Source organism: Balaenoptera musculus, chromosome 20 (assembly GCF_009873245.2).
Source record: "Balaenoptera musculus isolate JJ_BM4_2016_0621 chromosome 20, mBalMus1.pri.v3, whole genome shotgun sequence".
NCBI lineage: Eukaryota > Metazoa > Chordata > Mammalia > Artiodactyla > Balaenopteridae > Balaenoptera > Balaenoptera musculus.
Genome location: NC_045804.1, coordinates 11,017,361 through 11,041,385, shown reverse-complemented (window position 1 = coordinate 11,041,385; position 24,025 = coordinate 11,017,361). Strand labels below are relative to the sequence as shown.

The following is a 24,025-nucleotide window of genomic DNA, read 5'->3' as shown; positions in this document are numbered from 1 at the left end:
CTGCGCGTCTGGAGCCTGTGCTCCGCAACAAGAGAGGCCGCGACAGTGAGAGGCCCGCGCACCGCGATGAGGAGTGGCCCCCGCTCGCTGCAACTGGAGAAAGCCCTCGCATAGAAACGAAGACCCAACACAGCCATAAGTAAATAAATAAATAAATAATTTCTTAAAAAAAGAAAAAAAAAACCCTTAGAATAAGATTTAGATTTTGCACAGGTGACTTAGAGTTCTCTCAGCACACGTCTACGGGGGCACGTGAGTGCCCAGCCCCCTCTCGGGTCTACAGACAGGACTGGGATGTTGGCAGATCTCAGGCTGCTGGCACGCCTGCCATATAGCAAGGCTCGAGGCTAAAGTCTAAAATTTTCCTTGACAAAAATCAAGTTTATATGTGTTATAGTTGTTACATATTTACGTACTCCTAATTATTGTGGTCTGTCATTTTGACCGCATTAGTCAGGAATATGCACGCTAAAACTAAACACTGATGATTGGGAATGCATGCACGGACGTGGGTCACGACCTCTGGGTGTGGGCAGCGGATGGGGGCGGTTGGGAGGAGACCCCAATAGTTGTCCATGTTTACAATGGATGGTAGGGGATGAGTATTCACTTAGTTAATCCTGCATTTATGTTATACATACCCTTTATGGTGGGCATAATATTTAATTAAAACATTTTTTAAATGAAGAGTTTATTGACTTGGAAGGGATGCTACCGAGCTTTCTGGGGACTGCAATGTCCTGTCTCTGGATCTGGTGGGGGTGACGAGGCTGTACACACAGCAGAACATCTAGGGGGCTCTGCCCTGAAGACCTGTGCCTTTCACTCAATGCCAATTATACCTCAATTCAAAAGCTACGCTGCGGGAGCTTCCCTGGTGATGCAGTGGTTAAGAATCTGCCTGCCAGTGCAGGGGACATGGGTTCGAGCCCTGGTCCGGGAAGATCCCACATGCCACGGAGCAACGAAGCCCGTGTGCCACAACTACTGAGCCTGTGCTCTAGAGCCCATGGGCCACAACTACTGAGCTCACGTGCCACAACTACTGAAGCCTGCGTGCCTAGAGACCGTGCTCCACAACAAGAGAAGCACCACAATGAGAAGCCCGTGCACCACAATGAAGAGTAGCCCCTGCTCGCCACAACTAGAGAAAGCCTGCGCGCAGCAACAACGCAGTCAAAAATAAATAAATAAATAAATTTATAAAAAAAGAATGTACATTATAAAAAAAAAAAAAAAAGCTACACTGCACCAGCTCTATATGCATACATAAAGGCTATTCCTATTCCTGCCCAAAGAGAATTAATTAGAAAAAACAACAGTTTGCTACTTCTTGGGGGGGGGTGGGGGTTTGGTCAGAATACACCTCTGATTTTATAATGAGCATCACTTTGTTTCTCCATCAGAAGAACAAAGGCCTCCCACACAGGGAGAGCAGAGAGGAGACCTCAGTCTGGGGGAAGGCAGGCCAGCCTCTTTCACTCACCTGAGTGCTGGGTCAGGAGCACACATGAGGGTGGTGCTGCAGACCCTGAAAAGGTACCTATGGCAGGATGCGAGGGTGACAGGTGGGAACACTGACTCGTTGGACAGCAAGTCAGTGAAGCTGCTTGACAAAAGCTGACATGTTGGAGGCGAAGTGGGCCCACTAGCTCTGCCCCACTTCCCAGGGGTCCTCTGCCTTCATCTGCACTGATAGTGACAGGGAGAGAGTAGAATAATTAAATAGTTAGTTTAGAAATCCCACTAGGGGATTAAAGACAGAAAAGGAATTTTAAGGGAGCTTAGGAAACTGTTGCAGGCCAATGACCACTCAAGAAAAGAATCCAGTAACCTAGCGATAATCTGCGCTACGCTGAAGGAAAACCAGGCGCATCCAAGCACCAGGCACACTCAAGCCACAAGTCCTGATAGTTAAAACACAAGACAATAGATATGGGGTCTGAATCTTGTTACTTGAAGTCAGGGAGTTAATGGTCCCCGAAGAGTAGCATTTCTGCATGTAGTCAAGACAGGAGCATAGGTGAGGGGGGGGAAGAAACTAGGTGAAAGAGGACACTATACTGAAACCTCAGATGAATTACAATATTTTAGTGTATGTTACCATCCTTTTGCTAACACATATATGATTTAAATAGTGCCATGATTGTCCCCGTTAGACCATATATAGGGTCAAAGGAGGAACTAATGATGTAAGCCTTGATGTCTACCTAAAAATGAGGAAGAAGGTGGTCTTCTCCTCTCCCCACTTTTTCTTTGATTATAAAAATGTAGCCCTCTTTGTTCTTGGGGCTGCGCTCCCTTGCCTGCCCACTTGTATCTGTCACAAGTGTCCTACGCTAACAAACTCACTCTTTGTCTATTGCTTTGCCTCATGCTGAATTATCTCTGTGATGAGACAAAAGGACCTGAGTTTCATTAAGTCCTGAGACCAGGTGAGCAGTTTCAGTTAAAAGACAGTGGGTTCGAGTCCCCTCCTAAGTCAGGGATCGTGGGTTCAAGGCCCAATCTGAGGTGCAGCTGGGTTCAAGTCCAATCCGAGAAGGAGTGCGGTTTCAATAGGAAGTGCTTTGCCAATTCAGGGAGGACGGCAGGGCTGAGGAGAGTGTCACCTTTCCACCTGGCATCTGATCAAGCACTTCCTTCTAGTAAACAGGCACTGCCCAAGCTCCCTCTCTGCAGCCTTCCTTTCCGCCGTCTCCAGACCCAAGTAACCTTTCTCAGCTTCAGTTTCCACTTTTGTAAAACTGGGATGACACACGTGGGCAGTGCTTTGGTAGGGGGAGCGGGGTGGGGGTCTGTCTACAAACATAAGGTGGGCGTTGCAGAAGCAACAAGAGGAAAGAAACTGGGATGAGAACTAGGAAGATCAGGGTGACCCCCAGCCTCACCTGTCCCAACAAGTGGTATCATTAGGACCAGGGCCGGCCTCTCAATTAGACGCTAGCCAACTGCAAAAGGGAACCAAGACTCTATAGTAGGGAATGCCGAGGAGGAAGTGAGGGGCCATCAGGAAAAAGTCCAACAAGAATCTCTACTAAGGGAACCACACGATTCCTGGATTTGCTGAGGAAGCCTGACTGGACCAGTTCTGGAGCCTTGGAGAGGTGCTCGGACCATCCCTGCCCCGCCAGCTGCCTGGCGCCCTGCTCCCACTCCCCCACTCCAGGAAATGGTCCCCTGAACCTCCCGTTCTCAGCCAAGTGGTTCAAGCAGGATTAACTCTACTCCAGCTGCAGGGTCAGCATACCACCCTGGCCACAGTGATTGGTTTAGGGATGGGTATGTATTCCAATCACAGCCACTGAGATTTGAGGATGGCTTCCCCTGGGAAGGAGATGCTTCTCCTTTCTTCTCTGGAAGCCCCCGAAGGAGGCATTCTCTCGTCCCCTGAATGATGCAGTGGGAAGTGGATAACTGTGGAAGGGTCCACAGTGGTGGAGACCGCTACTGAGGGGCCAAGGAGCTAACTGACATGAAGAAGGCAGTGCAAAGACACAGAGACATACCCGGACTTTGGGAATATCATCTAGGTGCCCAGATTAAACCTCGCATGCAGCTAGGTCTACCCGAGGATTTCTCAGTTACGTGAGTGACAAATTCCCTTTATTGTATTAATTTACCAGAGCTGGGTTTCAATTATTTGCAACCAAAAGATTTCTAATGGTTAAAATACTCAAACTTCCAAGTAGGTTGTTTCGTTTTTACAGAAGCCCCAAATAAGTCAAGGTAATCAATGTTCTAACAGCTTTGGTGCATAAGATGTCAGGCTCTGGTAGATATACTTGGGCCACAGCATCCTCAGGGCTCCTGTATCATTCATGGCACGGTACAGGAGGACCCCTCTGCGACAAGTGTGTGACCAGATGCCTTCTGGTCATCACAGAAGGTGGTAGGAGGTTTCTGACCTCATGAACAGGTGCCAGCCGCCCTCCCCAGGGAACATGGATCAGGTCTGCCTTCTAGAAGGAAGGGCGCTGTCAGCAGGGAAAGAACAAGGAAGCACACACCACAGTGAGGTAGGCGACCCCGCAGAACCAGGAGGGCCTGGGAGGTACGGCTGTGTAAAGATGGCAGTAAATGCAAGACGGACCGCTGTGGGGACGTGACCCAGTTCCTGGAAGACAACCATTGGGAGAAAGGGTGACACGATGATAACAGCCCATTACGCGGACCCCAGACCACACCCCAGCCCCCAAGAGCAGACTGGTGGATGTCACCACACCTGTGGCAGCAGCCACCAGCCCAAACCCTCTTTTTAATATAACCAAAACCCTGGAATCTAAAAACATGATACCAATGAACTTATTTACAAAACAGAAATAGACTCATGGACATAAAAACAAATATGGTTATCAAAGGGGAAATGTGGGGGAGGGATAAATTAGGAATTTGGGATTAACAGATACACACTACTATATATAAAATAGATAAACAACAAGGACCTACTGTACAGCACAGGGAACTATAGTCAATACCTTGTAATAACCTATAATGGAAAAGATTCTTAAAAAGAATATATATATGTAATATACACATAACTGAATCACTTTGCTCTACACCTGAAATACTGCAAATCAACTATACTTCAATTTGAAAAATAATAATAAAATATGTAAATAAATAAAACCAAACCCCACCCATCTGAGAGGCAACAGGGCAGCCTCCGGGCGGTGGGCATGTGCTCTCCCCTGATCACCCCTCCAGGAGAACTCCCCCACATTTGCTGCCCACTTATCTCTTTCTCCTGGGAACTGCCTTTTATGTCCTTCACCCACTGTCCTGTTAGTGCCTGGATGTCTTATTTCTTTGAGAGAATTGATTAGGTATTCCAGTTGTGAACCCTTTGTCATATGTTGCAAATGTTTTCTAGCCATCTGCTTTTCCACGTTATTGCTGAATGGTCCCCTCTAACTCAGAATCTGGAATATTTTTGTGCCCCTATCAGCATTTAAGGGGTTGTTTTGGTGAGCCTTAGGAATATCTATATAATTTTATGAATAGTCACCTATATTTACAAGAACTTTTAGGGTGTATTTTACTTTAAAATGGTCAACGAAGCTGGTATATATTTTAGTGTTTAGTATGAGTAAAGAACCGTTTTTTCCAAATGGTTAGCCACGGTTCAAACACCCCTTACTTAACACAGCTTCACTCTGTGATACATGATGCCACCTTTAGCACGTGCTCAACTGCCATAAATGCTCACATCTGCATCTGGATGTTCTATGTCAACCCTCCCTGATGGGTCTCTGTTACTCCATTAGGATGTTATATTGCTATGTTTATAGCTTATGATACATTTTGATGTCAAATCTCCCATTTATTGTTCTACCTTTCTACGTTCTTTATAGGAACTCTTGCCAATTTATACTCTAGATGGACTTTAGAGTCTTTTATCTATTTCAAAACAAAAACAAAAACAAAAACAAACCCACTGGGAACAATACTACTTTTACACATTAACTGGCTAATTGGATGTATACATCTGAGGAGAGAACTGACATCTTTACGATATTAAACCTTCCTTCTGGGAAAATCTATTTGCAGTTTGGTTTTCCTGTTTGTGTAGATCATGAAGGGGTTCTCCACCCACCCCCCACCCCCATTTTCTGTTAGTGCTCGCACCCTGATGTCCGCTGTATTTACAAGGTGCTTTTGCCTTTTTTGTTTTTGTTTTTGGCTGTGCCACATGGCTTGTGGGATCTCAGTTCCCCAACCAGGGATTGAAGTCCGGCCCCAGGAGGTGAAAGCACCAAGTCCTAACCACTAGATCTCCAGGGAATTCCCAAGGTGCTTCCGTTCTTAACTAACCAACAGACCCAAGCCCAGAGGCAAGACCACACCTGGTTTACAGGCTTCCCCCTCACACCGAGCACCCAGTGCCCCACACGCAGCAGCTGCTCAAATAAATCTTTGTTAAATGAATCAATGGCCATCTTACTCAGGAAAAAAGTCACCACTCTGTAAAAGACTGATGGTTAAACACCACAAACATCACTCTTCAATGTCTGAAGCCTCACTGCTTTTCCTCATAAGCAAAAATACTTCCATTACATATATTAGCTAGTTTCACTTTTGATATTATTAGTGAAATCCACAAGACTCACAGATGCTATAGAAAATGAAAGAAGTCAGGATTTGAACTTCCAGAAACCAGAGACTAAATTTAGCAGGCTTCCTCTGCACAACTGGGGTTCAGAACATGAGCCCATAACCTCAGGCGCTGGCAGCTGCAGGGACTGGGGGTTTTCTCTAAGCCCCAGCAGAGGCTCGGCCTTTGACCCCCACCAGCCTGGTCCCAGCTCCCACGGAAAACCCAGCCCCCCCTGCTCTTTTCCATGAAGAGAATCTGTATGGCCTGTGGAGCTTTCGGGGTAAGTTTTCCCATGAACCAAAGAAGATAGCTGCACAAGAAATTAAAAGATGGATGGAAAAGCGGGGTAGGGGGCCACATACAATAAAGCTGAAATTCAATGTTAGCAGAACATCCTCAGAGTCACAAGAGCTGACACCTAAAGGCATGGCTCCTTCCTAGACCAGCCCAGGTAGGAGTGAAAAGCGCCTCCCCACCAGCTATCCTCAGCATCAGAGAAGGTGTGGGGCTCAGTTTCATGCAAGCCTTGGCGGGAGGCATCGTGTGCCACTATTTATGCAAACTACCTGCTCAGAGTCTGGAGAGCACGCGTCAGGGACTTCAAACGGGGTTGCATCCTCTTTTCTTCTTTTGCAGGCAGGGTAACTAGCAGCCTCCAGCTCATCGGATGTGGATGCGCCGTCTGCCGCATCTACAAAACCCTCTGACGCAACTCCCTGTTGAAACATGACCCCTTCAGACAGGACAGGGTGACCACAGGCACCGCTCCATCAGGACCTAAGGGACCCCTAACTCAGGCCCGGGCAGAGAGATGCTCTCGAGTGAGGACTGAGCCAGCCCCCCAGCCCCCGGGGTGTCCAGCCTCAGCAGGCACAGGGTCCCGGGTGTAGGGAACCCAAGAAAGGGTCCTGCAGGTGGCAGGCAGAGCAAATCCATGCAGGCGAGCTGCCCCATGCTAGAGCTGGTGCCTGCAAGCCTTGGCACACTGGACCTCCCATGCAAGCAGGCCCAGGCCCTGGTTCCCTAAGCTCCATCACAATGCCTAGGCCGGTGCTTCCACACAGATGCAGCTGCGGGGACACTCCTGGAGGAGCAGGCAGCCCAGCACCTGAGGCCAGGCCTCGAGGGGGCTCTCGGGGACGGGGGCACGCAGGGCAGTGCCCAACCCCTCTGGATGGCACACCCCAGGCAGCACAGAGCCAGCCCTGTGCCATCCCCCTTGGGTGCAGGTCAGGGGAGGGTACTTGGGCCTCCCACATGGGGGCCTCATGGCTGGCACTGTCCTCAGGGACGGACAAAGGGAAAGACCACGAGCCTCTGACTGAGTGTTGGGGAGGGCAGGCAGTCAGCGTGGAAAGGGAAGGGGAGTTCTCCGAGGGGCACTTGGAAAGGCCCAGTGGGTGAGACGGGTCAGAGCACGTGGGTGGCCCAGGAGCAAAGCCCACCCCAGTCAGCGCCAGGTACCCAGGCTGGCTCCATCCCCTCCCAGAAGGAAGCCGACGACAGGACCGAGGCGACACTGGAAGCAACCACAGGGTCAGGAGGCACCTTCAACCCAGCTCTCCGGGCTCCATCCGGTGCCCCTCTTCCTCACAGGGCAGGGGAAGCTGTCCCAGGGGGAGAACGAATCCATTTGGAAGCAAGAACCAGCAAAGCCGCCCGGTCAGTCAGCACCAAAGGGCCACCACAGGAAGGGCAGGTAGGGACAGGAGCTCCCCACGGCCCGTAACCCCAACACCCCTGCACCCACCGCACGACAGCCGGGTGAAGGGCCCACTCACTCAGCGGCTGGGGATGAGGCCAAGTGGTCCGGGTCCTGGTTCTGGCCATTTCCCTTGGGCCCCTGCATGTCATCCCACCACTGTTAGAACATCACGGCCTCGCCTGCAGGCCCTTCCAACCACGCACACACCACTGTCTACTAGGATTATGTAAGGTCACTGCAGGGACTGGCAACAGTCACAGAAGCCCTCAGGAGCTAATCACCAGACCACCCCCCAGCGTTCCCGTGTTCACCGCATCTGGCTTCCTCTCCTGTACGGGTAAGTGTGCATCCAGGCTTTTGTTTTTAAATCCCCTTCTATGACAATATTACACAGTTTTCTTATATTGAGGTGAAGATCATAACATAACCTAAAGTTAACCACTTTAAAGTGCACAACTCAGTGGCATTTAGTACTGTATGACCATCGCTTCCATGTAACTCAATCATTCTCGTCCCACCAGGAGGAACCCCGTACCCAGCCCCTGGGGGAGCTCCGGGCACTTGCGTGGCTTTTTCCAGATTCCTCACCAATCCTGGTAGCTGTTTCAAAATCTTATTCCCCAGAGGAACTTTCTCAGGCTTTTCACCCCAGGCTTCCGGCACATCTGCTGGTGACCCCAGCTGGAACCTTCCACCCGGGGTTGGGGGAGCACAGGTAGCACCTTTCCATCTGCCTTCAGTGCTTTTGAGGAACATCCTCTGCACAGCTGCTTTTCCACCCTTAGAGAGTTAGTTCCAAGTAAGGTGTAAAAAAGGCAAGTGCCCTGTGTTATTCCTTCTGGGAACTCCCAGACAGGTCACAACATCCCTCCTTGGGGACAGGTCTGCTCGGCCCCCTCTGGAACGGGGAGCCCACAGCAGAACATCAGAACGAAGCTGTCATCCTCAGATCACCAGCACGTGGGAGAGGAGGGCACGGCTGAGTTAAGGTTGAACTACGGCACCACAAAGCTCTCTTACCAGGTTAAGCCCCTTTTTCTTGATTCTGCGCTCACTTGGTTACTGCAAACCTCAGACTATTTTCCAGAGTTCCAGTAAAATTTATTCTTACAGTTCTCACTTATTGGGGTGTTTCTCTGAGGGGACAGGCCCTCGGAGTTCCCTTCTCTGCCATTTTTGCTGATATCAGTCTACTATACGTTGTTCTTTATCTTTTTATTTAGCTATCCGATTTGATTACAAGAATTCCCTCATATCTTTAATCTTTGACAGAAATAACAGTTGGAAGCCACAGTACTTTCTGCCCGTAAGGATGATACAAATGACACTCCCCAGGGTGGAATATTCAGGTGGACTCCAACATTTGGCCATAAACCACTAAGGCTGTGATAAAATCCTCAAATGAACTCTCACATGCCTGAGGTTATTTTCTGACAATGACAGTAGAGAAGCAGAAGAGCAGGTCAAAGGGCACCTGCCTCACAGGGGGTCCCACCACATTACTCTCACCTACAGGGAGAAAACTGCCCCATCGCTGCAAATGCTGACTTTTAGTCAGTTTGTTAGTTTGATAGGTTTAATATAAAACCCTGCAGCTCTTCTGAGTGTTTGATTCAGAGGTGGGACAGTTATACGTTTAACGGCCATTTCTATCTTCTCTATTGTGGACTATGTCTATTGTTGGCCCATCTTTCTATTGGGTTGGTTACTGTTTCCTACTTGATTTCTAAGAGCTTTTGACATATTGAGGCAACTCACTCTTTGCTAAAAAAATGTTATGTAAATACAAATCTTTTTATGTACACACAAATACGTAAATACATATTTTTCCTAAACTGTTTGCCCTTCATTTGTACTCATGATATGAGATTTTTAATTCTTTTAAGACTTTTTCTGGAGTCACATATACCAATCTTTTATTTGTATTTTTCACCTTTGCTTTAATTACTAGAAAATCTTTCCCCATCCATGGGGAAACAGATAAATATTTATGTATATTTTCTCCAACTGTTTTTGTACACATTAGGGTCTGTTTCTGGGTTAACTATTCTGGTACACTGACTCCTCCCAAGATTCACTGTTTTAATGACTGGCTTTGAAACATGTTTTTGTTCATCTAATACATCAAGTCCCACTCAAGGCTTTTCTTTTTAAAAATTTTCTTGGTTATTCTTGCTCATTTTTTCTTCCAAGAGAAGCTTAAACTTACTCAGTCAAGGTTAAAAAAAAAAGCCCTAATCCTGCTGGGCTCAATACCATTTTCAATCACAGTGTCATACACTTTCTTCCTAATGGTGTGTGTTCCTTGATACTCACTTTAAGAGTGTACCCAAGGGACATCCCTGGTGGCACAGTGGTTAAGAATACACCTGCCAATGCAGGGGACACAGGTTCGAACCCTGGTCTGGGAAGATCCCACATGCCATGGAGCAACTAAGCCCGTGCGCCACAACTGCTGAGCCTGCACTCTAGAGCCCGCATGCCACAACTACTGAGCCTGTGCGCCACAACTACTGAGCCCACGTGCCACAACTACTGAGCCTGCGCGCCACAACTACTGAAGCCCCCATGCCTAGAGCCCATGCTCCACAAGAGAAACCACTGCAATGAGAAGCCCACACACCGCAACAAAGAGAAGCCCCCACTCTCTGCAACTAGAGAATGTCTGCACGCAGCAACGAAGACCCAATGCAGCCAAAAATAAATAAATAAATAAATAAATAAATTTATTTAAAAAAAAAAAAAAGAGTTTATCTCAAATTTCAGTGTCCCACGTGGCCCAGGATGGGAGCTGGCCATCCTGCTTTGGACAGGATTACTGTCCAAGGGGAAGGATACACTCACATATACACATCACAACTACCACACACACTCACACACACATGCATATACCACACACACATTCTCATACGAGTGCACACACATATACTATGTACACACATTTGCTCACACATGCATGCACACACACACTCACAAAGGGCTGCAACACTGCCAGCTGCAGCACCTCCCACACTGTCTGACCACAAAGAACAACTGAGGACCAGACAAGAGACCAGACCCTACCAGGCAGAGAGACAATGTCCCTCTCAGTAAGAAACCTGGGAACAGACCCGGCTGTCTGGGTCTGGACAGGCTAGACTTCAGCGTGGGGAGCTCTCCCCCATCATTCTCCCTGAATCTGTTCAGGTAACTCTCTGCAAGCCTCGCCTGGGCTCCAGCCTGGTCACTTAGGAGACGCTCTCTCGGGGTCTGACACTTACAGCGAGACCAGATGGCTTGGCTTCCCCTTCGAGGAAGAACGTCTGGGTAAATGGTGGCATTTCCCGAGCACCCCCCTTGCCTCAGAGCCTGGAGGCACCTTAGGGACTGCCTGGTCCATGCAAAACGCCCAGAGAAGAGCCAGATACCCACGTGGCAGAAACTCAGGCACCCAGACCCAGCCCAAGCACAGCATCTGGGAGACACGACGTGCTGGGTATGGTGGGAGGAAAAGGAAGGGGGATGGGAAACCAGAGACCCTGCGATGAATCAGGCACAGAAGGGGCGGCTCTGGCACAGCCCAGCATGCAGGGGCCAAGGGGCTGGGCATCAGAGTAATAAGGTTGTACTGGAGAGGATGCTGTGGGGACATGTGGGACCTTGTTCAGCCACTGATGAAACCACAGCAGGAAGTAGCGTCCTTGCAGAGCAGGTGGATGGGCAGAACCACTCCTCCCAGACCCACTTCCCCAGGGGCCAGGCACTCACTCTCTGGATTTGCCAGGAGACGTCCGAACAGGGCTCATCTGGGTTTTCTTGCCAATCACCTGGGCCCAGGGACAAGATAGGGCTGCTGTCCTCCCTCAGCTCTTGTCCACACTCCATTTCTCCCTCCGGGGCCGATGTCGCCTCGAGGTTGTTCTCAGAATCTACAAAGGCAGATGCACATGGGTCACATCTCGGAAAAACAAGTGAACGTCACGAAGGAAAACTTGGACTCCTCCCGCGAGCGTTGTCCAAGATTAGCCCTCTCCCCACTCGAGGTCCTGCCCTGCGTGTGGTGAGGCAAGCCTGGTACAATTTCTGCTGTCTGGTGGGCGAAAGGGACCCGGGAGCCCGGCCCCAGCCGAGCAAGAGACCACAGTCCAGCTCCTCCCGGTGTCTGCATCAGTACAGCCCCAGACCCTGATGTCTCAGCGACACCTCAAACTCTACAGAGCTCCAAACCGGGACTGCCGCCCGGCCCTCCCTCCCAAAAGCAGCCCCCCTCTCTCCCCAGGGGCGGGCTCCCCCTTCCCAGCCCCTCTCCCAGCAGGGCCCAGGGGTCTCCCAACACCTCCCTGCACTCATCCATCCGTGTGTCCTGGGGGTTGGTCTGCCTCCAAAATCACACCCGTTTAGAGCGGTCACCCACAGCACCAAGAGCCTGACACAGTGACCCACACACTGAATCCCTCAGGGATCCTATTTTCCAACCTGGGTCTCGATGCCCCCCACCACCCGCCGAGACACACACACCCCAGATGGTTTTCTGCCAGGAAGCCTCCCTTAGACTGATCCCCAAGGCCCCAGGCCCATGCGGGGAGGGGGGTGAACCTTCCAAAAGCGCCTTCCACTCCCCTCTCCCGGTGCCCAGTCGTATCACCGCCCTCCTCCTCTGTAAGTTCTGGAAGGCAGGGACCAGTGGCCTTGTTCTTGGAGTCCCCAGCGCCCGGAACAAAAGCCCCTCAGGAGCCTTCGCTGGATGATTTCAATTAACGGGAATCAGAATTTCTAACAAATACATTAAACATCTACAAACACACTCTGAACCTTAAGGCCAAAGAACTAAATAAAGCTGGGAGAGTATTTGTAACACACGACAGCCCGGGGCCACTGTCCTTTGATGATAAACTGTGGGCGTCCTGACCTCCTCTCTCTTCCCCCAGCCTCCACTGCGGGGGGTGGCCCCCCATTAGCCTGATCCAATCAGAACCTGGCATTTCCGTGGCCCCAGTGATTGGCAGAAGTATAGCAGGGGTCCAGGGCTGGTTACTGGGGTTTCGAACTCATCAACTCCTTCTTCCCAGTCAGACAAACAGACCCTATGCTTGGAAACGACCAGTCTGCCTCCATGAGGGCAGCAGCATAAGGACAAAGCGGGGCTGTCGGGACCTGAGAAAGATGCAGAGCTCTGTGTAGATCTGTAGAGCTCGGTCTGGACACGAGCGCGTGCGGCCCAGTGTACTCCTCCTGCCAAGGAAGCAGGGAGCTGGGTTTCTAGTTGCCTCCAATATAAACAGCCCCAGTGACTGTGAAAATCAATAAGAATAAACTAAAAAAGGAAGAAAAGGATCTTCCCAAAAGAAAAGAGGCAGTTCAAAGAAAAAGAATTATAAGTGAGCTCTTAACCCTTGAAAAGACACTTAGTTTCCCTACCAATGAAGGAAGTGATAGTGGAACCCAAGAGGTACCCGTCTCTACCCATCTGACTGGCCCAAACCTAGATAGGGTATGGCTGGAAATGAAACCTTGAAGACCCTGCAGACAAGAGGGGCCGGAAGAAGCCTTGTGTGGGGGGTTTTGAAGGTTTCCATTGTAAATGCACCGGCCCTTGGGGCCAGCAAGCAGCTCCTTGGAGCTTGTCCTCCAGACAGACTGGCCTCGGGGCAGATCCCGTGCAAGGATCCAGCCCAGCCCTGTGCATCTGTGGCAAAAGAACAGGAGTCCAGGACGGGGCTGGCTGCTGCGTGGCAGAGCTGAGACCGGTCTCAACTAGAGGCCACGGAGCGGCGCCACATGAGGGAAGCAGAGTGCACCAGCTTATAGAAACGCACGTGCGTGTGTGCATGTTTCCACGCGGAGGAAACATCTGGAAGGCGATACACCAAACAGTTAATGGTGTTGTGTTGATGGGGGGTGTGAAGGGTCTGGGCTGGGGGTAAGCTGAGGGGGCTTTACCATTTTTTATATCCTCCTGTAACATGCAGGTCATTCGCACCAGCATGTACTTCGTCTACAATTATCAAAATAAACAAGAAACTAGCAGGACTCAGTAGGAGCAAAACTTAACTAGCACCTACTAGATACTCTGCATGCTAACCCATCAAGTACTCACAGCCACGCTGTGACTTGCTCAGGCCCCCAGCTGGCAAGGGGGCGAGCAGGGTTTGAACCCAGGCTCAGAGGCCAGGATAGGCCCCAGGGACAGCGCTAGGGCCATGATCCTTCCCCCAGGACTGTGGCTGAATCAGAGCAAATTCCTGTCCCTGCCCCATGAAGCATGGGCTCACTAGGTACATGCACGCTGGGCAGCATGACCTCCCATTGCAGCGCCCCTGCAGACAGGTGTGCCTGCAGGTAACAGACACACAGGTATCCAGAGAGGGCTAAGAGGGTCTGAGCTCCCCTTCAGACAGATCCCCAAATCCAGTCAATGGCTGATTAGCACGTGAATAGGGGAGAAGGGCAGGGATCTCACAGGCAACCCCAAATCACTGCTACAAAATTAGTTCAACCTAAATCAGTCAGCTGCACAGGCTCCACGCCTAGGCTCCCAAATGAGCCCTGACAGCAGCTCTGGGTCTGCCACCCACAGCAATCCCCACCCCTCCCTCAGCTGGAAAACAGGGGCTGCAGCTGCCTTGTCCTGAAGGCTAAAGAAAGTACTGCATGCCTCAAGCTTTTATATGAGGCCCCTAGAGCAGTAGAAGTCACAGAGACAGAAAGTAGGATGGCAGATGCCAGGGGTTGGGGGAGGGGGAAGGACAGTTAGTGTCTAATAGGGACAGTTTCAGTTTGAAAAGAGGAAGAAGTTCTGGAGATGGATGGTGGTGATGGTTTTACAACATTGTGAATGTGCCTAATGCCACTGAACTGTCCACGTAAACGTGGTTAAAATGGTAAATTTTGTGTGTCAATGCAAATAATCAATAATCAATCCATAATATGGAACAGAAGAGAGTTTTATCTGACCAAAACTGAGGACTATAGCCCAGGAGGCAGCCTCTCAGTAGTTCTGAGGAACTGCTCCATTGAAGCATGGTTTTCAGCAGTTTTATATCTTGTCAGAACAAAGAACACACACCAAACATGACAGGGGTACATCCTTTCAAAGTTTCAGATGAAGTAGATTAGCACGTACACTGCAAGTCAGTATGACCCCGGCGTCTGGAAAGTGAACCTTAAATTTGGGGGGGTGCTGATGTGGGCGCCACAGCAAGGGAGGCATTTATCCTTATCTTCAAAGTGGAGTCGCTAATGGTTAAAGCACATGTGTGAGGTATGTTTGACAGGCCATGAGTCAGGCTGTTCCAGTTCACACAAAGTTCAGGCTGAATCATGTATAAGCCCAAACGACTTCCCCATACTTCAGTTTGTGAAAATCTCTTCCATCATTTGTTTTAAATATTTTATCACAATTTTAAAAAATTAAAACCACCACATAGAACAACGCAACTCTCTCAGCCCACGCACTCCTCCCACCACCAGGCAGTCCCTGGGTCAGGTGCGGTGGGCATTGAAGGGGAGCAGAATTTCCCACCCCAAATATGTCACTTTGGCACGAGGATTATTTTGTGCTAAAGACAATTAAAACTAAGCAGATTCAAGAAAAGCTCTTGGCCTCCCCCTCAACGGCCTACATTTACAACAGAAAATTTAGGTCTATACCTAAATTAGGTCTATACCCTGGTCTATACCAGGAAGAGAGCCATTACTATAGTTACCATTTTACCAAAAAACTTATCTGCATAATAGAGCAACCTCTATTTTCCAAACTTCTCCTCTGCCTTCCTGTGAAAAGCCCTCCTCTTTGCAGCCCCAGATCCTACCCCTCTCCTTAAGTAAGGGTGTTACAGAAGCTTCAATTACCTGGCTGCCTTTTGGGTCTCCTATTTTTATGGGGCTCCCGTACACATGAAATGTTAATCTGTCTCTTATCAATTTAATTGTTAGACCAGCTAAAGAATTTAGGAGGGAGGAGGGAAATGTTATCCTTCCCTGCAGCACAAACTCGAAGGCCAGTGCAGACAGCCACAGAAACCAAGTGGCCGCATCAGTGGACCCACAAGTGCTGGCAGGCGGGCGGCTCTTTCCCTGACCAGTGAGGCCTCCACAGCTACATCCAAACCCTGGGGCCACCCCTCGCCCACCGCAGCTGCCTCCAGAGCTCCCCCAGCGGCCCCCAGCCCCTCCTGGACTCCTAAGGGGTCTCAGCCTGCTTATCTTACTTTTTTCCATTATAAAAACAGCGACGGGGCTTCCCTGGTGGCGCAGTGGTTAAGAATCCACCTGCCAATGCAGGGGACACACGTTCAAGCCCTGGTCCGGGAAGATCCCACATGCCACAGATCAACTAAGCCCGTGCGCCACAACTACTGAGCCTGTGCTCTACAGCCCGCGAGCCACAACTACTGAGCACACGTGCCACAGCTACTGAAGCCCGCGTGTGCCTAGAGCCCATGCTCTGCAACAAGAGAAGCCACTGCGATGAGAAGCCCGCGCACCGTAACAAAGAGTGGCCCCCACTGGCCGCAACTAGAGAAAGCCAGTGCGCAGCAATGAAGACCCAGCACAGCCAAAAATAAATAAATAAAATTTAAAAATTAAAAAAAAAAAAAACCATCGACAAGAAAAACTTGGAAATGCAGAAAACAAAAGAAAAAATGCATTTCCCAGAACTCCCCCCCACCAAAATAACCTTCTAGCAATCAAGGAGGAAGTCCCACCTGGATTCCCTGGGGCACCTACCAGAACAGGGGTGACTTGGGGTGGGGGAGGGGCTCCTGACCACCCCCTACCCCCTGCCCCGCTGAACCTACTGGCATTGGAAACCCTCCACCATCGGACCAGATGAACATCACCCCTGCTCTACCATCAGACTGCACCAACATCACCCCTGGCAAAGCCGGTCGCCCTCCACCTATGCCCAGGGTGGCCTGGAACTGTCCACACACTCCCGTTTCACGCCTTTATCTGCGTGGCCTCCCACTCCCCCCACCGCCCAGACCCAAGTGTCCTGGCACCTCTGGCACCTGCACTGCAGCCTCTCCTGGCTCCATGGATCCCAACCTTGCTCAAGTTCCAGAGGAACGGGCCCCACCTGCAGCACCAGAGGGAGCCCAGCATCCAGGATGTCCAGGGCTCAGAGGCCGGGCGGCCTGGCAGACCTACAAGTGGCTGAAAGGTGGAGATAACTCCTTCTGCAGCTCACCCAAGCCTCCCAACATTTTGGTTTCAGTTTCCATTCCTGTAAAAATAGAGGCTTGGCTGGCGCGTGAGTTAGCAGAGAAATCGGTAGGCAGGAAGTGGGTGTGGGTCAGAGGCAGGACTCACCATTCAACACCTGGGTCCTCAGCCCTATTGTGTGACCCACACTGAGTGACCAGGGCCTGGTCCCTACCCCCGACCCCCAGTGACGGGTAAGGGACCGCCCCCAGCAAGCCAGCCCTAAGGACAATGGCCCTGTCCAGCACTCATTGTGCTCACAGAGGATAAGCAGGCAGCCCAGAAGCCAGCAAACCCCCAACAGCTCTCAAAGCCTTTGCCCCTGGAGCTGGCAGAGACGCCAAGCATCTCAGAGGCGTGGGCTGTCCATCTTGGTAGTGACCTTGCCCTACTAACGGTTGGGGGCCCTGGAGTGACCTCTGACCAGGCCGAGGTGGACAGCTGCCTTGCCTGCTCTCCCTACCTGCCTGGACAGGCAGGACACTAGAAGGTGACCAGGGTTCTCAGACAAGGCTTTTTTCCCTGTTCTGTTGGAAAACACATCAGTTGCTCTCAGCAGCCCTGGGAAAGCCCCTCACACAAAATTAAAGGGTGGCAGGGGAGAGCAAGCTTTCCTGGAGGCCCTCCCAAAAGGGTCAGTCTCAGCAGGTGCCAGGCACAGGACATGAGACTCAAATGAAGTTCTGATTTTCTCCCGTTAATCTGTCTGTCAATTTAATTCTTAGACAAACCAGAAGGACCTAGAAGGGTAGAGGAAAACTTCCTCCCCGACCATGCTAGGCCAGTAAGACCTCAACCACAGCTTCCTTCCAGGGTACTGGTTCTGGCTCCTGAGTTCAAAAATCCCTTCTCTGCCAGTTGCTAGCTGTGTGACTCTGGGCAAGTTACTTAACCTCTCTGTGCTTCAGTCTTGACATCTCTAAAATGGGGATTGATAATAGCTCCTCCCTCAATATTTAGCACAGGATCAGGCAAATCACAGGTTAGCTGATTGGTTTTATTTGTGTTTTTAGTCTCTGAGGTCCCAAAGACCCCTCCTCCCAAGGCCACCTAGTCAGGCGGATGTTCTAGTGACCAGGGTGGGGAGCCCTGGCAGGTGGGAAATTCTGCCTGGACACCAATAGCTCAGCCATGCTATGATTCACTATCTGCACCAGGAATCAATGATAAGAGTGGACACTCAGCTGCCCACCAAGCTCCTCCCGAAGGGTTAGAAGCAAAAGAAAATCAATAAAAAACTGACAACAAAAAGTGGCCACCTCTCCATATCTCTTACAGTCCAAAGAAAGCATCTGTAACATGAGCACTTTGTACAAATACAGCAGAAACAGGATCAATCAAAGAACTGGGGGTGTCCATCTCATCCCTGCCTCAAAGTGCACCTTCTTTGGTTCATTCAGCAATTACTTATTGAGTACCTATTGTGTTCCAGGGAGCACACAAGAGACTTGGGATAAAGCAGTGAACAAGAGAGCAAATGTCAAGATAGCCTCATCCACCAGAGGGCAGACAGCAGAAGCAAGAAGAAATACAATCCTGCAGCCTGTGGAACAAAAACCACATTCACAGAAAGATAGACAAGATGAAAAGGCAGAGGGCTATGTACCAGATGAAGGAACAAGATAAAACCCCAGAAAAACAACTAAATGAAATGGAGATAGGCAACCTTCCAGAAAAAGAATTCAGAATAAGGATAGTGAAGATGATCCGGGACCTCGGAAAAAGAATGGAGGCAAAGATCGAGAAGATGCAAGAAATGTTTAACAAAGACCTAGAAGAATTAAAGAGCAAACAAACAGAGATGAACAATACAATAACTGAAATGAAAACTACACTAGAAGGAATCAATAGCAGAATAACTGAGGCAGAAGAACGGATAAGTGACCTGGAAGACAGAATGGTGGAATTCACTGCTGCGGAACAGAATAAAGAAAAAAGAATGAAAAGAAATGAAGACCGCCTAAGAGACCTCTGGGACAACATTAAACACAACAACATTCGCATTATAGGGGTCCCAGAAGGAGAAGAGAGAGAGAAAGGACCCGAGAAAATATTTGAAGAGATTATAGTCGAAAACTTCCCTAACATGGGAAAGGAAATAGCCACCCAAGTCCAGGAAGCTCAGTGAGTCCCATATAGGATAAACCCAAGGAGAAACACGCTGAGACACATAGTAATCAAATTGGCAAAAATTAAAGACAAAGAAAAATTATTGAAAGTAGCAAGGGAAAAATGACAAATAACATACAAGGGAACTCCCATAAGGTTAACAGCTGATTTCTCAGCAGAAACTCTACAAGCCAGAAGGGAGTGGCATGATATACTTAAAGTGATGAAAGGGAAGAAACTACAACCAAGATTACTCTACCCAGCAAGGATTTCATTCAGATTCGATGGAGAAATCAAAAGCTTTACAGACAAACAAAGCTAAGAAAATTCAGCACCACCAAACCAGCTCTACGACAAATGCTAAAGGAACTTCTCTAAGTGGGAAACACAAGAGAAGAAAAGGACCTACAAAAACAAACCCAAAACAATTAAGAAAATGGTCACAGGAACATACATATCGATAATTACCTTAAACGTGAATGGATTAAATACTCCAACGAAAAGACACAGGCTTGCTGAATAGATACAAAAACAGGACCCACATACATGCTGTCTACAAGAGACCCACATCAGACCTAGGAACACATACAGACTGAAAGTGAAGGGATGGAAAAAGATATTCCATGCAAATGGAAATCAAAAGAAAGCTGAAGTAGCAATACTCATATCAGATAAAATAGACTTTAAAATAAAGAATGTTACAAGAGACAAAGAAGGACACTATATAATGAACAAGGGATCAATCCAAGAAGAAGATATAACAATTATAAATATATATGCACCCAACGTAGGAGCACCTCAATACATAAGGCAACTGCTAACAGCTATAAAAGAGGAAATCGACAGTAACACAATAATAGTGGGGGACTTTAACACCTCACTTACACCAATGGACAGATCATTCAAAATGAAAATAAATAAGGAACCAGAAGCTTTAAATGACACAATAAACCCGATGGATTTAATTGATATTTATAGGACATTCTATCCAGAAACAGCAGATTACACTTTCTTCTCAAGTGCACACGGAACATTCTCCATGATAGATCACATCTTGGGTCACAAATCAAGCCTCAGTAAATTTAAGAAAATTGAAATCATACCAAGCATCTTTTCTGACTACAGCGCTATGAGATCAGAAATCAATTACAGGGAAAAAAAAGTAAAAAACACAAACACATGGAGGCTAAACAATACGTTACTAAATAACCAAGAGATCACTGAAGAAATCAAACAGGAAATCGGAAAATACCTAGAGACAAATGATAATGAAAACACAACGATCCAAAACCTATGGAATGCAGCAAAAGCAGTTCTAAGAGGGAAGTTTATAGCTATACAAGCCTACCTCAAGAAACAAGAAAAATCTCAAATAAACAATCTAACGTTACACCTAAAGGAACTACAGAAAGAAGAACAAACAAAACCCAAAGTTAGCAGAAGGAAAGAAACCATAAAGATCAGAACAGAAATAAATGAAATAGAAACAAAGAAAACAATAACAACATCAATAAAACTAAAAGCTGGTTCTTTAAAAAAAAAAAAAAAGGAGAGCAAATGTCTCTGAAGCCCCACCCTGGTATGGTCCAAGTGCTACCAGGACAAAGAGCCTGGGGAAGTGCAATTCAGAGTGAAGGGGAGGGGCGAGCACAGTTTTCAACTGGGTGGCCAGAGTGGGCCTCCAGAAAAAAGGAGACAGTTGAGCAACGACTGGAAGGAGGGTATGGGGGAGATGTGCCGCCCTCTGAGGAAAGGTGTGTTCCAGGCAGAGGGAAAAGGCAGTGCAAAAGTCCTGCGCTCAGAGCATGCCTAGTATGTACTAGGAGGGGCAGGGAGACAGTCCAAGGTCCCGGACACCGAGAGAATCAAGGACCGACCAGAGTCTGCAGGTGAGGCCCACCTGGCACAGTTCTACCTTCATGCACCTACCGGCCGCCCCTCACCAGGAAGGGGCCTATGCAAGCTGTGGGGACCCCTCCCCCACCAAGTGGGCCTAGGATACCGCTACTATGCAGCATCCTCTGAAATCCTCTAAGACTGCTCAGCTCAGCCCAACACTTCCCACTCCCAAGGGAGAAGGAAAACCCCAAGTTCTCTCCAAGAAATGAAACTGAAATTCTGTAAAAAGTGACACATGCCTCCAGCAAAGGGCCAGATAAAACTGTATTTCTAAGAAAAGTGCTTCTTCTAGAAAGAGTTCTTTAGCCACAGAAGACGTCACTGCTGGCCTGGGTTGACTGCTGACCAAGGTCTCCATTGCTAGGGAGGGAGGTGGGACTTAGCTGACTGCCCCACTACCGCCAGCTCCACTGGGCTCCCAGCCGCATCAGGGCCTTACCTGGTACAGGGGCTGCAGGAAGCAGCTTCTGTCCACACTGGCTGCAGAACTTCGGGGCTTCCTCTTTGGAGATATGCCGGCAGGAAGGACACTCCATACCTCCAGGGAGGGGAATTCCTGAGTCTGGCATGCCTCTGCAGATCTGGAAGCAAGAGTCCCGAGGCAGCCAGCTTTATACCCCACCACCTGTCATGTGACCACAGCCCTGCTTCAGTTTCATTTTCTGGGAAAGTGAAATTGCAGTGGCCTAGAAGTTCTCCTTGTTCAACTGAAAGTCAGCCTGACCACCGCCCCTGAGGCGCTCCAGCCTGCCTTATCCCAACCTCCCTCTCCAACTCCCTCCTGGTCTGAGCCCCCAGTGGCTCCAGCACCCACTTCCTTTTCTGCTGCCCCCACCAGGCTTGCCCCTCCCAGCCTCCTGAACTCTCCATCACTCAGTGAGTCTAAAAATTTCCTCACCCAGCTGAGACTGGGAGCCAGGTCAGCTGAGCCAAGTGAGTGGAGACTGGGGGTAGTGGGGGAGCAAGCAGAGACACAGCTTGTGCAAAACCCCGAGATAAGACATGGGGTGGGGATACCTGCTGCGTGCCCCAGGCAAGGGACTCAGACTCTCTGTGCCTCACTGCAGATATGCTGGCAGCAAATGGCTGAGTCAGAGCCTGCCAAAGGAACCAGCCTGCACAGGGCAGCCCAGGGCTATACGGCTGGCAGTCAGGATTCCTAATAACGGGGCCAGTGGTCAAGATTCCTAATAACGGGGAGTGCCATCTGCTAAGCCTGCACTCTTCTCATTGACCATTTGGCCCTCAGAACACCTTCTGTGGGACTGGCAGCAAACCAAGGTCAGGGTCATGCCAAGGCCAGGACTCAGGCTGAGAATATCCAGCCTCCAGGGACAACTTAGTGCATCCATGGTGAGAGTGGAGACAGGTGTCTTGGCTCTTGGGGAACAAAGATCCACCGGCCACCCATTTCTGCTGGCTTCAGGTCCAAGAACTTTGCTGGAGCAGTGGCCAAGTCAGCTCCTTCCCCAGCTGGGAGGGCACCCAAAGGGCCCTCATCAAACAGCGACTCCCTGCCCCAGCCCTTCTACCGGCGCCTGCATCCTATTCTCATTTTCACTTCATCTGCAGCATGGGTGCCCCTCTGCCACCACCAGCTTGGTCTCCCTGATGGTGGGCTCTTGGTGGGGGGGGTGGGGGCAGGGCCTGACCAAAAGCACTCAGTGTGCGCAGTTATCCTCAGGGCCCTGGTTCCCACCTCCCCTCTCCCCTCCATACGCCCCCTGAATCAACCATCCTAAAGCAACCACCACTGTCGTCTGGGTACTCTCTCACTAAAATACTCTCAACGACTCCCCAGGGCCCAGGCCTCTCTCCGAAGGTGTATTCCCTCTCTCCAAAGCTCTGCTTCCCCACAGACCAGAAAACTCACAGCAAGGATCAGAATTCCTCACTCAAGTGCCCTATTGTTTCTCGCCAGCACCAGGGGCCGAAGGGAAAACGCGAGGGCGGCACCAACACATCTCTATTCAATCAGCTTCCTGACTTTTCCCTTCCCCTTTTTTCCAGCCACATTCCGCCCACCACCACCAAAGAGAACCAGGTGGTGGCCCCCACCATCCTCACACTCCCCCATTCTCCTCTCCCCAGGGCCGCGTCCCACTCGCGGCTCTCAAGGCCAAAACCGGAGAGGTGGCAACCTGCCCTTTAGCCCCTGGCCACAGGCAGCCCCTGCTAAGTCGGGAGAACCCTGCGCTCTGGGCGGCTCGGTGATGTGGGCAGTGATGCCGTTCTCCTAAAAGTTACCATGAAATACAGATATGGGCATTTTTCGCAACATCACTTTTCCGTTGTTGCAATTAATGAAAGTGAAGGATTCCGTTCCCGGGTAGAGGCCCCCAGGTCGGCCCGTCCCGGTCCGCTATCAGGCCCCGCCGCGCCCCCTCCCCGGGCAGTGCTCTCGGATTCAAAGCCCGACCGGCGCTTCCCCGCAGGGGGTCCTCCGCACCCGAGGCTGGGCCCCCGGGAATGTAGCTGGGGCCCGGGGAAAGCGCGCTGCCTCCGCCAGTCCCACCTGCTGCGCGCGGCCGGAGAACAGGGTATGCACGGTGCCGCGGGGCGGGGCTGGACCGGGAACCTGCGGCGAAACCGAAACTCAGCGCCGCAGGAAGGGGCGGCCCGGCGCGGACGGCGGCCGGACGCGGCGCATCAGGACGCAAGCGGAGCTCCCCGGCAACGCCTCGGGCCGCGCCTCCGCGACCGTGGCCCAGACCGGCGGGGACCCTGATCCGTGGGACCCTCTCGCACCCAGGGGACCCGCACTCCGACCTGTGAGACAGCCCGTACCCACGGGAACTTGCGCCCCGCACTCACGGGACCCGGCATCCCTCCCTGTAAATCGGCACTCCGCCCGCCAAGACCCGCGTCTGGTGTACCTGCGCCCGGGCCTCTCAACTGCGAATCCCCGCCCTGCCCGCCAGCTCGCACCTGCGTCGCTCCCGCGCCCACACCGCCGCCAGACCGCGCGGTTTCGTTTCTGGCGTCCTGGGTCCTGCCCCTCCCCCCGCTTCGCCCGGCGCAGCAGGGTT

The 24,025-nt window shown here is 50.4% G+C and overlaps 1 protein-coding gene across 1 annotated transcript in view; it reads right to left on the bottom strand.

Moving 5' to 3' along the window:
- Nucleotides 1-24,025, bottom strand: part of RNF213 (ring finger protein 213) — a 112,418-nt gene extending 88,393 nt beyond the window's left edge. The window contains 4 exon segments of the mRNA XM_036836586.1: nucleotides 6,664-6,813; nucleotides 11,550-11,710; nucleotides 21,436-21,577; nucleotides 23,925-24,025. Coding sequence (XP_036692481.1) covers nucleotides 6,664-6,813; nucleotides 11,550-11,710; nucleotides 21,436-21,565 — 441 coding nt within the window. The 5' untranslated portion in view covers nucleotides 21,566-21,577; nucleotides 23,925-24,025.